The sequence below is a fragment of the Globicephala melas genome, chromosome 9 (assembly GCF_963455315.2).
Source record: "Globicephala melas chromosome 9, mGloMel1.2, whole genome shotgun sequence".
NCBI lineage: Eukaryota > Metazoa > Chordata > Mammalia > Artiodactyla > Delphinidae > Globicephala > Globicephala melas.
The window spans coordinates 27314854-27327788 of NC_083322.1; the positions used below are offsets into that span (position 1 = coordinate 27314854).

Here is a 12935-nt window from a genome sequence, read left to right on the forward strand (position 1 = left end):
GCCACAACAGTGAGAGGCCCGCGTACAGAAAAAAAAAAAAAAAAAAAAAGGAGAGGTTGATGCATTGTCATACGCTTCATCAGCTCCTTTGTGAAGGCATTAACCTTCATTTGTAGCAAAGCCAGTATGGCTTTTGACTTAACTATTGATTATCCCCAACCAAAGTGACAAAATACATATGCAGTCTACTGGGTAGAAAACAGTTTCTAAGGAGACTCATCTTTTCCTTTAACTCTACTTTTTAATTCTACAGATGGTTCTCAAGGCAGTCCATGGATCAGTTTCTTTTTTAATGGTAGGATTTATATTGTGACAAAGGGAAAAACTTCAAGACTGGCACTAGTCATAATTGAATTGAGGGTATAAAAATTAAGTATTACCTCATTGATCTTAAACACAACAACCAATCATGTTCCCTGGGGGTTGTGTGTGCATGAGGGTCATTATGAATATGTAGGATGGATGACTTACAAATTGAGGAAACTCTGATCCTTCACAGGGAGTAATAGTCCAAACAAATCTGAGTAGCAGAGTTACAGAAAAATAAATAAATGAAATGTGTCTTTGTGTGATAGCTGCCCTCCCCAAAATATCAATGTTTACCCCAGCAATTTTACAGAAGAAAATGTCCCTGATTTCTTTTTTTAAAAAACTGCTTTATTGAGATATGACTGACATACAAAGAGCTGTAGATATTAAATGTACACAAAACTTACTGTGTTTGGAGATAAACATACACCCATGAAACCATCATCAATATCAATGACATAAACTCATCCATCACTTCCAAAAGTTTCCTCCCACCTCCTTTGCTTTTTGGTTTTTTTTTCATTTTTCCTTTTGTAATAAACGCCCTTCATATAAGATCTACCCTCTTAGCAAATTTTTAAGTATATAATACAGTATTGTTCTTCATAGGCTTTATTTTGTACAGAGATCTCCAGAACTTACTTATTTTGCATAACTGAAACTTTGGCCAACACCTCCCCATTTTCCCCTTACCCTAGCCCCTGGCAATCACCATTTTACTCTCTACTTCTATGTGTTTAACTGTTTTAGATTCCACATATAAGTGAGATCATGCAGTATTTGTTTTTCTGTGTCTGACTTATTTCATTCAGCATCATGTCTTCCAGGTCCATCCATATTGTGGCATGTATCAGTGCTTTATTCCTTTTTATAAGTAAATAATATTCCATTGTATGTATATACCACCACTTTTTCTTTATCCGTTTGTCCATCCATGGATATTTGAGTTGTTTCCATATTTTGGCTGTTGTGAATAATGCTGCAATGGATATATTTGAATGCAGATATCTCTTCAAGATCTAGATGTCAATGTCTTTAGATATATACCCAGAAGTCCTTTCTATACCAACATATAATCTAACTGAGCTTCTCATAGACATTCCAAGAGATAATCCATAAGAATCTGGCCATTTTCCCATTTGTTTCTTCCTCTGGAGGGATTTTTTTTTTTTTTTAAATCAAGGTTTAGAGCAGCACTTCACAAAAAAATGTTCAAGGTTTTGAAGACCCTGGACTTCAGGATAGGTAAATTAGTCACAGGAGAAAGGGGTCACTAAAACAAGCAGCTAAAAGAAATAGAGACTGACAGTTACTATTAGAAGTAAATTGGAAAATTATCTGGTTGATGCTATTAGGATATAAGGAGTAAACAAACTCAAAAAAAAAAAAAAACAACTAATAGAATCGGTTTTAGTTCTGAGAACAGACCTAGTTTGAACTCTGTTCATCTTCAGTGTATGTGACTTCTATGCCCTACTGTATAACTGGAGTTTAGCATATTTTGTGAAAATTGATGGATCTAGCAACCAACTATCTCATAAATTTGACAGAGGTACTGAGTGAATGAATCAAGTATTTACCGTGTATGTCAGTGTTTAGAGATAACTGGGCCAAAAAAAATCCATGATACTGCCCCTGCCCTCTAATAATTTGTTTCCTCACTAGTGAGATAAAACTTATACATGTGCGAAAATTAACAATAAAGATACTTAAGAAATATATTAAAATATATATCAGGTATATAATGAAGTATTAAATTAGAGATGAGTGGTACATGGCAAAATTCCAGTGGTGCAAAAGGACTTGGAAGAGATCAGTGGATGATGTCATGGGAGATATGGAATGAAAATTAAGCAAACCAGGGAAAAACAGAAAAAAGGGGAGAAGAAATTCAAAGAAGGAGATAGGGGTATAGGCAAAAAGCACAGCTTTTTATTATTAGCAGGGAGATTTGTATTTTCTGACGCTTTGACACAAGTATCTTCTATAAAGGGAGAATTCTTTGCTTAACAGGCTTAATTATTCTTTTCAGCTTTAAGGAGATGGCACAGTGTGGCAAAACCGCAACAGCCAAACAAAAAGCTTGTGCTGAGGTTATTAAACAAGAATACCAAAAACTTGGACCAATAAAGTAAGTTACACACACACACACACACAAGCAAGCAAGCAAACACACAGAGAGATGCTGCTTATACTGCAAGTATCTGTTTAAAGGCAAATATGTGCACAATTGTCTTAGTGTATTTATTACACTTGATAAGGGCCCTGAATGTTCTAACCTTTGTGACTATAACTCAACAAGATAAAATACATACCTTGTCTAACTAAAACTTACCAGGTGGAAGGACAAGAAGCTGAAAGGCCCACAGAGGACTAAAGCCCCTTTCAAACTGCAGATTCTCTTAAATACTTGATACATCAAGTTTTGACAGTGCTTAGTGTTCTGCTAAGACTACTTCTGACAATAGTTCAGGGAGTTTCTACAAATGTCCTGACTGAGAAAAATAAATGAAAGGATTGGAATTTTCCCACAGGTATCAAGAAATTGTGACCTTAGTCCTCTTCATTGTAATGGCCCTGCTATGGTTCACCCGAGATCCTGGGTTTGTGTCTGGTTGGTCCGTGCTTTTTTCAGAGTAAGCATTACATGTTATGTTTGTCAACACTTCCTGTTTTATACTCAGCTTTTCTCCTAAGTGGTTCCTATAACTCTGAAAAACTGTATAAGATTTTTTTCTTCTTTTCCATCGAAAAGATTTAATTCTTATCTTTTCAGGAAAAAAAAAAAGATAAGGAATGAAATCTAGGGTAAGGCAGCAAACAAGGTAACCAAACTACCCTGTAACTAAAGATAAGTCTCCTTCAGACAAGGCTATTTTCATCTTTACAAAATTAGAAATATGATTGCAGGAAAGCCATGTTTTAAAATGGTCAGGAGTATAGACCTTGGAGCCACACTGCTTGGGTTCCATTCCTGGCTCTTCCACTTACTTTGGGCAAGTCACTTACCTCTCAGTTTCTCCATCTGTAAAATGGCGCTAATTAGAATAGTGCTGTGCTTCTCCCCACAGGAAGTGCAGTATAATTGTTTATTATGTGAACTCAATGCCACTCAGTGCTTCTTAGTAACCTGATATGAATTCATATTCTGTGATTTTTGCTGGCTTATTTTTTTTATTTCTATGGAGGGTTATTTATTTGGTTCATATTTTGTCTTTTCCTCTATTGATGTCCATTTTTGTGTTAGTCGCTATAAATCCATCCTGCCCCTATTTTATAAATAAGGAAATCCTGAGTAAGCAATAAGACTGAGTTTACAAACTAATGTTAGAAGCTGGGTCAGAGTTAATTTTATCTCTCAGTGTCTAATATCCCAGCAGACATTGCTGAGTCATGTGAAGTGAGGGGGAAGATTGTAGCATAATTTTCTAAATTAAGGACCATCCTACATGTCAATATAAATACTTTGGTTTTGAGATTCGCATTCCCAAATCTGGCTTTCACTGAAGTCCTCTGGATCCTAAATTCAGCAGATCTCTGATTTGAACTTCCTGTCTCACATCCCCCAGCAAAAATCCATGTAGTGGGGTAGAAACCAAAAACATTTGAGTCAGATCTATTCTGCCCACATGGAATGAAGAAATTCTTGCATCGGAGCCTTCTGCTTATGTAGGCATTGCCAACATTTTTTTAAAGCTGCCAAGTCGGCGTCCCAATTCCTAGTGAGCACACAAGTGCAGCAATGCAGTGTGGTACATGTTTCAAAGGATCAGCTGCAGCTTTATAAACTTTTTATTTCCATTAGGACAAAAACGTTTCATCTCAAGAAGTCAAAACAAAAGGCAGTATCCAATCATTCAAAGCAAGCTATTCAAAGCAAACTATTATTTAATAGTTTGATTCGAACTTCATAGTTTGGGAATAGGACCTAGACCAACAGAAAAAATAATTCTTCCTCCTTTTAAAAATCCCACTCCTATCATTCTAGAGAGGGAGGGTCTTCTCTAAACACCAGCATGTAAAAACCAAATGAAATCAGGCAATGGGTAATAAAAACCAGGCAGAAATCCCAAGAGGAAATTCAATATAATCAGCTTCTAATTTCTACTCCTTATGGGAGGAAAACGTAATTCAGGAGATGTTTTTTTTTGTAGCAGGAAAACAAGGCGTACTTGCTTTGGGGAGGTGCTCATGATATCTAGAATTCTGAGAGAAAACAATAAGAAAAGAAACAAAGCTTTGAAAGAGGAAGGGATTTGAAGATATACATCTAATTGGCAATTAGATGTATAAATTGCCAAGGCAAATAAAATTTGCATAAGCTTAATATTTTGTAATACTGAGACAACCTTAGTTCATAATAAACCAAAATAAAATAAACTAATAATAAATAAAATGATAGTAGTTTTAAAAGTCTTTTAAAAAGCAGTTATTTCTGTACTTATGGCTTGATTTTATTTGAAGTATATATTCTGTAGAATACATTTGTAATGTAGAGGTTTTAGGCATTTAGAGTTTCCAAAGCTAGAATGATAAATCTAGATTTATAGCTACCACCTCATGTTTTCATTCCATCTGTTTGAACCTGGAAGGAATTCAATATGTCTTTTCATATAAAGCAAAATCAGATTACATGATGCCTGACCTAATTTGGCAAAAATTCAACCAAAATTGTAACTGAAATAAGAGAAATAAGGAACAGTAAAATAATAAATATGGGTTAAGTTTGTTGAATAAATTACACCAAGGCAGCTTTTTACTCCACAATGAAATAAAGAAAATCTGTATTTGGGGAAAACAGACTGCTTTATAAAATTGTCAGATTGAATAAAATAATGCATTTCCTTGATTATGTAAATTGTTCAAATAAATTACAGGAATAAAGAGCCTCTATACTATGTATGCATTGCTGAGTTACAAGGTAGCAAAATAATTTTTAGGGTGTACATACTTCTTTTCAGACTACGAAGATTCACTAGTTAATACGCTAACTTCTAAACTGACTTCTAATTATTTATGCCTGTTTCATTCATATCTGGTCTCCAGGTACTTCTTAACTGTTGGGGCTTCTGGGAACCTGTTCTACTTGCTGGAATGGCCTGGTGATTCTAAGACCCCATCTGTTTCTGAATAACTCTTAATTTGTTCAGTGATCATTTATGAGTACCTCAAAGCCATTCTAATAATTAATATCCTTGACTGAGTTTCACAGGGTGCAAAGCATTAAATGGGTGATTTCATTTGTATGATATGGCCAGGGCCTATAAACACAGAAGCAGACGTTATATCTTAGAAAAACAGATCAATTCCTTTTCACAATTTACAGAAGAGTTTTAAAGGACACTCAAAACATCCATGCCGTGCCACAATTCAATATAAGCCTTTTATAAATCAGTTACACAGGATCTGGCCTATTGTTTCAACCTCAATGCTTTGCCAATAAAATTAAAGAAATAATGCAAAGAAGTTATTTACCAGATCTGTCAGCTTTACCTAGAAGTGAACTCTTGGCCTAGTATATCAACATATGTATACATGGTTTTGAAAATAAGGAGATATATATGAAAACAATGGGGATATGATCTGAGATTTTTCAGTCCCACTAAGTTACATATTTAGTTGGGAATTACAGACTTTAGAGCAGATTACCCATAATAAATTACCAATACCACCACTTCTACTTGTACGCTATCAGCATAATCAGTTGGTGCTTAGTTCATACAAATTCTTGATGGCATTTTTTAATGCACACACATGTCTTTTTTTCAGGTACCCTGGTTTTGCTACAGATTCAACTGTTGCCTTACTTGTAGGACTCCTGTTCTTTCTTATCCCAGCTAAGAGATTGACCAAAACTATACCTACAGGAGAAACTGGTTGAGTATTATTTATAATTCTGAATGAATTTGACAGAAGAGCAAAAATACAAAATTCCCTTGGTTTCAGTTAACACGTAGAACAGAAGGAATGGACATGGACACAGCCCCTGGCTTACATCTCCTGTTTATACACTGCAACCCCTATTCAGACAGCACACATCCTCTCCTTATACGAAGGATTATCTTACTTTGCAGAAGCTAGACGTAGATTTCCTTATGCACCATGGTTATGTAGGATTCTGCTATGGGTGATACTATTTGGATTTGGTCTGCCGTGTACCCACTTCCCTGGTCATAATCGGAATTAATCTTACTATTGGCAAACGTAGGAAAAGGAACTTGGAAGTCATACTTCAAGATGAGCCCTTGGTAATAAATACTGAGGATCTAAAAAGGTGAGGAGTTTCAACGGGAAGAGTATTTACAGCCTCATAAGTAGCCTTGGAGAAAATGCAAATCACCCCCACACTTAGCCATAACCTAGTGCCACAGTTGAAAGAAACCACATTCAGTGGGAGCGTTCATTGTCTTTATAACACACAGACAAGAAAGTGTGTGTGTTTATGTGCGTATACCCATCCTGTCCCCAACACACACACACTTCTTAAACATAGGATCCATCCATGCCTGTGCTTTATACTAGCACAGAGTATTTTGGGTAGTCAGATTCATATGTTGTCAATATGGGAAAATGGTTTAAAATTGTTTGGAAATGGCCTAGCAGAGTTGTAGGTTTTTCATTCATCCTTTATCTATTTATCTATTTATTTATTTATTTATTTATTTTATTTTTTATTTATCTGCTGGGACGGAACTGGGAGTCATGCAGTTGGGTTGGCCCACCTGCCTCCTTGAGTCAGAATAGATAAATGACTAATGGGTCACATTTCCAGGACATGATATATGTAAACAGTATAGTGTAGAAATACATGCCTTTTGTTCTTAACTTGAGACTAGAATATCTCAAATGTGTTATAAGGAGGTGTTGTAATATAGAGCAATGATTCCTGTGAGACCCTGAGGACTCTGACCATTGCAGTCAAAGCCCTAAGGCCTTGCAGTGGCAAGTGCTATGCTTGGCTTAACTCCTCTGGCTCCCACATCTGAGTCCCCTTCTCAGAAAGAGCCTTGCCCTACCCACCATCCTCTCCCTTCTCATTCTGCAGCTCCTCTTCTCCCTGATAAACTCATTCACACTAGGTTTTAAAATGCCAAATAAGACATAAAATATTCAGTTTTAGATGAGAGGTACATTCAGAGATGATTGCATTTTGACAGGATATATGGCTTTAATTCGAGCAGGAAATAGAAAAATTTCCATCAACAGTGAGGGTAGGTTTGGTTTAGGTTTGGGATAAGGAGACAGGAAGGGGACTTATTAGTAACCTTAAAACCTCACCATGTAGAAGTTTGCCTGTTACACACAAATGTTAAATGGGCATAATGTGTTCATGGATTATGTTATTTCTAAGCAAATCAATGGAGCTATCAGGACCCAAATATCAAGAGAAATCCTTATGATTATTGCTTTATGAGCATTTTAAGGGTCTCATGAATAATACATAAATTTTAAAATCTGAACTTCAAATTATTTTAAACAGAAATTCTGGTGAATCTATCATGACCCTCCTCATGATTTGAAAAACAATAAAATATTCAAATAGATATAAGTGAATAATAATTATAATGTTCTACTGATGCTGTTGAACCAATGACGTATTACAGACATTTCACATAGCAAAGGACAGTATAGCCCAATGCACTTGTGACTCATAGTAGGCAAAGATGTTAGTGGAATGAATGAATAAATGAATGAATGAATAGTATTATATATGACAGTGTTATTTATCTAAATTTATTCTATAATAAAATAGAAAGGATTTTTACAAGTTATGGATTTTTTTCTTTTTTTATAATATAATGTTCTGCCTAGGCCAGGTGGAAATTACTCAAAGTCCAGATCAAGTTTCCTATCTAAGAACAATACAAGAATATTAAAAACTTCTTGTGAGATGGCTACTTAGGATAATAAGCAATGTCATATTGTCATATTTTAAGCAATGTGTAACCGTAGGACTTTTGTTTTTCAGTTGCTTTTGATTACTCTCCACTGATTACTTGGAAAGAATTCCAGTCATTCATGCCCTGGGATATAGCCATTCTTGTTGGTGGAGGGTTTGCCTTGGCAGATGGCTGTGAGGTAATACTCTGTGTCTAAGATAGTTAGCAATTAACTAGACTGTTCGAAAGAAGAACGCAAAGACAGTCAAGCTTTTGGAATGCTCGACTTCATCCTTTCATTGTAATGATGCAGATTTCAGTAGCCATGCAGTAACTGTACCACACAGATGAGGTAAGTTCAGAGTTCAAGAATCTTTATAAGCATAAAACATCATTGTTTATGATGTCCCAGCATATCAAAAGAAAAAAAGAAAATTACAATTCTTAATCCATGAAATAATATTAGAAGACCAGCTTAATAAGAAAAATATGTTATATAAAAATCATATGTACATATTTTTTTTTGTTTATACCTTCACCTTATTTGATGATGAATTTAAGTTGCTCTCAGATGTCTCTGCAATATATCATGGTCCTAATGTTGCCAAAGAAGCATGAGAAACAACAGTACTTTATTATATTATTTATTACATATCATATTAAATACATTAAAGGTACTTAATACATGCTTATTGAATGAAGTCCAGAAAGAATTTCACATAGCCATGTTTAATATTGTATTATGTCTAATTGTAGGAAGAAACAAAACCGTCATGAGAAATAAAGTTGGCTATTTCTTTGGCCTGTCATCTATGCAGTTGATATAAAGTAGAAGTCTGGGGAAGCCTTTGTCCCTTGAAATTGCCCTGGTCATTATAGGGCTGCTAGAAGAAAAGTATCTTCTCCAGAAATTCCATGAAAATCCTCTCCTCTTTAACTAATTATTCAGGACTTAGTAGCCTTCTGTGAAACACTCAAAACTCATGGACATTCCATTTCCTTATTCAGTCATCAAAGTAAAAATGATGGTGAGAGAGATATCATGTCAAGCCCTTCAGTTTCTGAAAAGTTATATTTTTATACTTTTCAAGACAAATAACTATCTGTTCTGTTCTATTCTTGACAGTCTAAGGGAAGACTGGTTTTTACTTCTGACTTCATTGTCAATTCTTCTGTATGATATTTGGATACTGAGTTTTCAGCAATTTAGTAATAGGTGAAAGTCTTAGAAATTGTCTCAGTTCTGAGTGCCCCTTACAATGTCGTTTTAGGTCTAGATTTGGCTTGCCTCATAGACTGTTCAAATATAAATGATAGAAATAGAAAACAAATACACTTTTCTACTAGCTCAGTAGTAATGAGATCAGGTTTCTCAGAATAAATAACTTCTATTCCTGTGTCTGCTAATTTGAATTGTGAGGAAATCAGAATCAGCAATTCTAGCATTGACGTGAATTTGTTCATCTCTCCTTCCTAGAATATCTGTCACTCAAAGTGATTGGCCAGACCCTAGAATAGCAAAATTGAAGGAAATGAAAAGGTGTGGACTTAGTCTGATGCACTAGGCTCTCTCACTGGAAGAATGAGGGAAAGCATGGAGGGACTCTGCTGTGAAAATCCTAGTACAAAGAATCAGGTTTCTGTGGGATACCCCAAATCACCCTATTTCTATAGCTGTGGACAACTATTCCACTAGAAACTGGTTTTACAAAGATTTGGAGACAGTTCCTTTTCAAAAATTTTGTTCCAAACTGTAATTAGTTTGGCAAATGCCTAGAACTAGATAACCTTTCTAGTCGGGAACTGTGAGATTGCAGCTCCTAAAGCTTTCACCTCATTGCTATTTCCTCTCTCTTAAATGCCCCTTGATTTTGGTTCAACATGATTGAACTCTCACGAACTGACAGTCACCTTCAAAATCTTATCAGTGAACAACTCCTCCTCTCCCATTTTCACACATTCCTCAAAATTTTTCTATTAAGTTAAATATGGAGGACTTAACACTTTGACTCAGGTCTCCACTAAAATGGAAATAGCACAACAAAAAAGTATCAATCTCTAAAGACAAAGAATAAATGGCAGGAACAATAACATACAAGAGATACTGATAAAATTTAGAAGATGGAAGAAGATATATGAGGGGTCAATGACTTTGTACAGTAAAGAATTAGAAAAAGATTCAATCTACAGCCTGCAAAAAAAAAGCCAAGAAGAAACAAACATGCATCCACAAGATTCTGGAAGAGTTTAGGAATTGGAAGCAGCAGATTAACTGAAAGCTAGAGAAAAAACCAGCACTAAAAATGGAAGATTGTTTAAAAAGTCTGTAAGGAGGTGTGAGCCTCCAGACACTCCCTCCAGCGCTGAACAGAGAGACAACTGCCCTCTCTCCTCCCTGGTAGAAAATTTAGATTTACTCTGTAAAAAATCGAATCATTGAGACACTGGCTTACAGATCAGTCACCTATAGTAATGTCTTCCTCTCAACAATCTTCACTTAGACACAAAGAGCTTCCAATTGTGATTTTTTCGCCTCCCTTTAAAACATAAATAGGTAGTCCAGGATTACCAGACAGTGGGGAAAGCCTCTGATACAACAACCAGTAACAAAAAATAAGCAAAAAGAGAAAGAATACCAAAAAGACAAGGAAAATGTATAAAGTAAAAGAAAACTTTCAAAATTTTTCATTGATGCTTCAAAGAGATATCAGAAACATTAAAGTCACGAAAGTAAAACAGAATGTAATTTTTTTTTTTTGGAAAAATTCTGTGAACATAGGCTATTTTATTTCCACAGGGGATGCACTGGAAACTTTTTTTAAATTTAATTTAATTTTTTTATACAGAGGGTTCTTATTAGTTATCTATTTTATGCATATTGGTGTATATATGTCAATCCCAATCTCCCAATTCATCCTACCACCACCATCCCACCACGAGAATGTAATTTTTTTTTAATGGACTAGATAGAAAATAAGAAAGAGCCACTGAAAATAAGAAATAGAACAACAGGAATTTTTAAATTCAGTAGCAGGGTTAGAAATTGAAGTTTGAGCTTATCCCAGAAAATAGAACAAAAAGATGAAGAGAAAATAAAATTATTAAAAAACGATAAGAAAATTAGAGTATCAATCCAACAGCTGATCAATAATAGCTTCAGAAAGAGAAGGGGAAAAAAGGAAGAAAGAAAATGGAAATAGAAGGCCACTTCCAAAAAATAACACAAGAAATTTCATGGAACCGAGGACTTAGAGATTCTGGACAGAGAGAGCTACTGAGAACCCAGTACCAAACCACCTCATGTAGGATTTTGATATGATCCCAGTGGCTTCCAGAGACAAGGGACAATATGTGGTGTAATCTTTTCCAGCTGTACCTAATCAGGTGTAGATAAAATCCATTCTTAAAATATATTTAAAGATGAATTTGTGCCAATGTGATTTAAATGGTAAATAGTCTTTTTCCATCTAAAAAACAAAACCCAGGGAATTCCCTGGTGGTCCAGTGGTTGGGACTCTGTGCTTCCACTGCAGGTGAAGTGAGAGATGAAGTGCCCAGGGGGCACAGGTTCCATCCCTGGTCAGGGAACGAAGATCCCACATGCCTCGCGGTATGGCCAAAAAAATAAATAAATAAAAATAAAATAATAAAAACCCAAAACAAACAAAAAAGTAAGTCAGAACTGCAAATAATATACATAATATCTGGCTATCACATCTGGCGATGTTTTTGTCAACTTCTGATCTGAGGGTATACTGCTTGTAATTAGAGCATTTCTGATGTCCATCCTACTTTGTCATGAGCATACAGATTCACACATGCAGCAGCTCACTGAAATCTCACAAATGGAGGATTTTCCCTTCCATTTGACTATTAATTTGACTGTGGCAGATTTTTCTGTATTATGTACAATGAATCCAAGATCAGAATATTATCCGGCTTCTAAAGAACCCAACTGGAAGCCACAGGAAGTGGAGCAATAATTATTTGGAGTGGTAATTTTTTCAAGTCTAGAATTCTACAAAAGCTAAATATCAAAGCAATGTGAAAAGAAAAGAAAGAGGTTTTCGGACATGCAAAGACTAAAAAAAATTACTTCCCATGCACCAATTAACAGGAAGCTACAGAAGATGTGGTCCTGTGGCCCACCAACACAAAGAAGTTAGCAAGAAAGGATTCCCACATCAGAGAGAGGTGAAGGGAATCCACAGTATGCTAGTGAAGAGAAGTCTCTTTATAACAGTAAAGTAGATCTAAAGAGCAACTAGTCCCAATGGAGCAGAAAAAGGGAATACTACAAAATTGATACCTCCATTAGGGAAAATGAAAAAGGACAATTACCTGAAATTTTTATCTACTTGTGAAGAGTTTTCCATTTTTACTGGAGAGTGTACTGGAGAATTAGTGATAGATACTTAGAAAACTAAGCAAACAAAAGAATAGGGAAATTATTTCCTGGAAAAACAAACAAACAAAAAGTAAAACAAAAAAGTGAAAGCAATCACAGTACACTAAGTGGCTCAGTTGTGAACGATATCCATATAATCATAATGGCAAACTTTAAATATTGATTTAACCAAAAATGTTGACATATGAGTGTAAGGGAATGGAGGGTGGGGACAGGAAATATATGTATGGTGGAAGGTGTTAGAAAGCTGAATTCTATGTATGGTGGAAGGTGTTAGAAAGCTGAATTCTTATGCACGTATTAGGAAATCAGTAAATAACGTCTACATTTGAAAATTT

At 35.3% G+C, this 12935-nt stretch overlaps 1 protein-coding gene across 1 annotated transcript in view; it reads left to right on the plus strand.

Moving 5' to 3' along the window:
• Positions 1-12935, plus strand: part of SLC13A1 (solute carrier family 13 member 1) — a 74866-nt gene that overhangs the window by 57152 nt on the left and 4779 nt on the right. Inside the window, exons 9-12 of the mRNA XM_030857672.2 lie at positions 2342-2440; positions 2844-2945; positions 6079-6185; positions 8279-8388. Coding sequence (XP_030713532.1) covers positions 2342-2440; positions 2844-2945; positions 6079-6185; positions 8279-8388 — 418 coding nt within the window. The remainder of the gene's footprint in view (positions 1-2341; positions 2441-2843; positions 2946-6078; positions 6186-8278; positions 8389-12935) is intronic.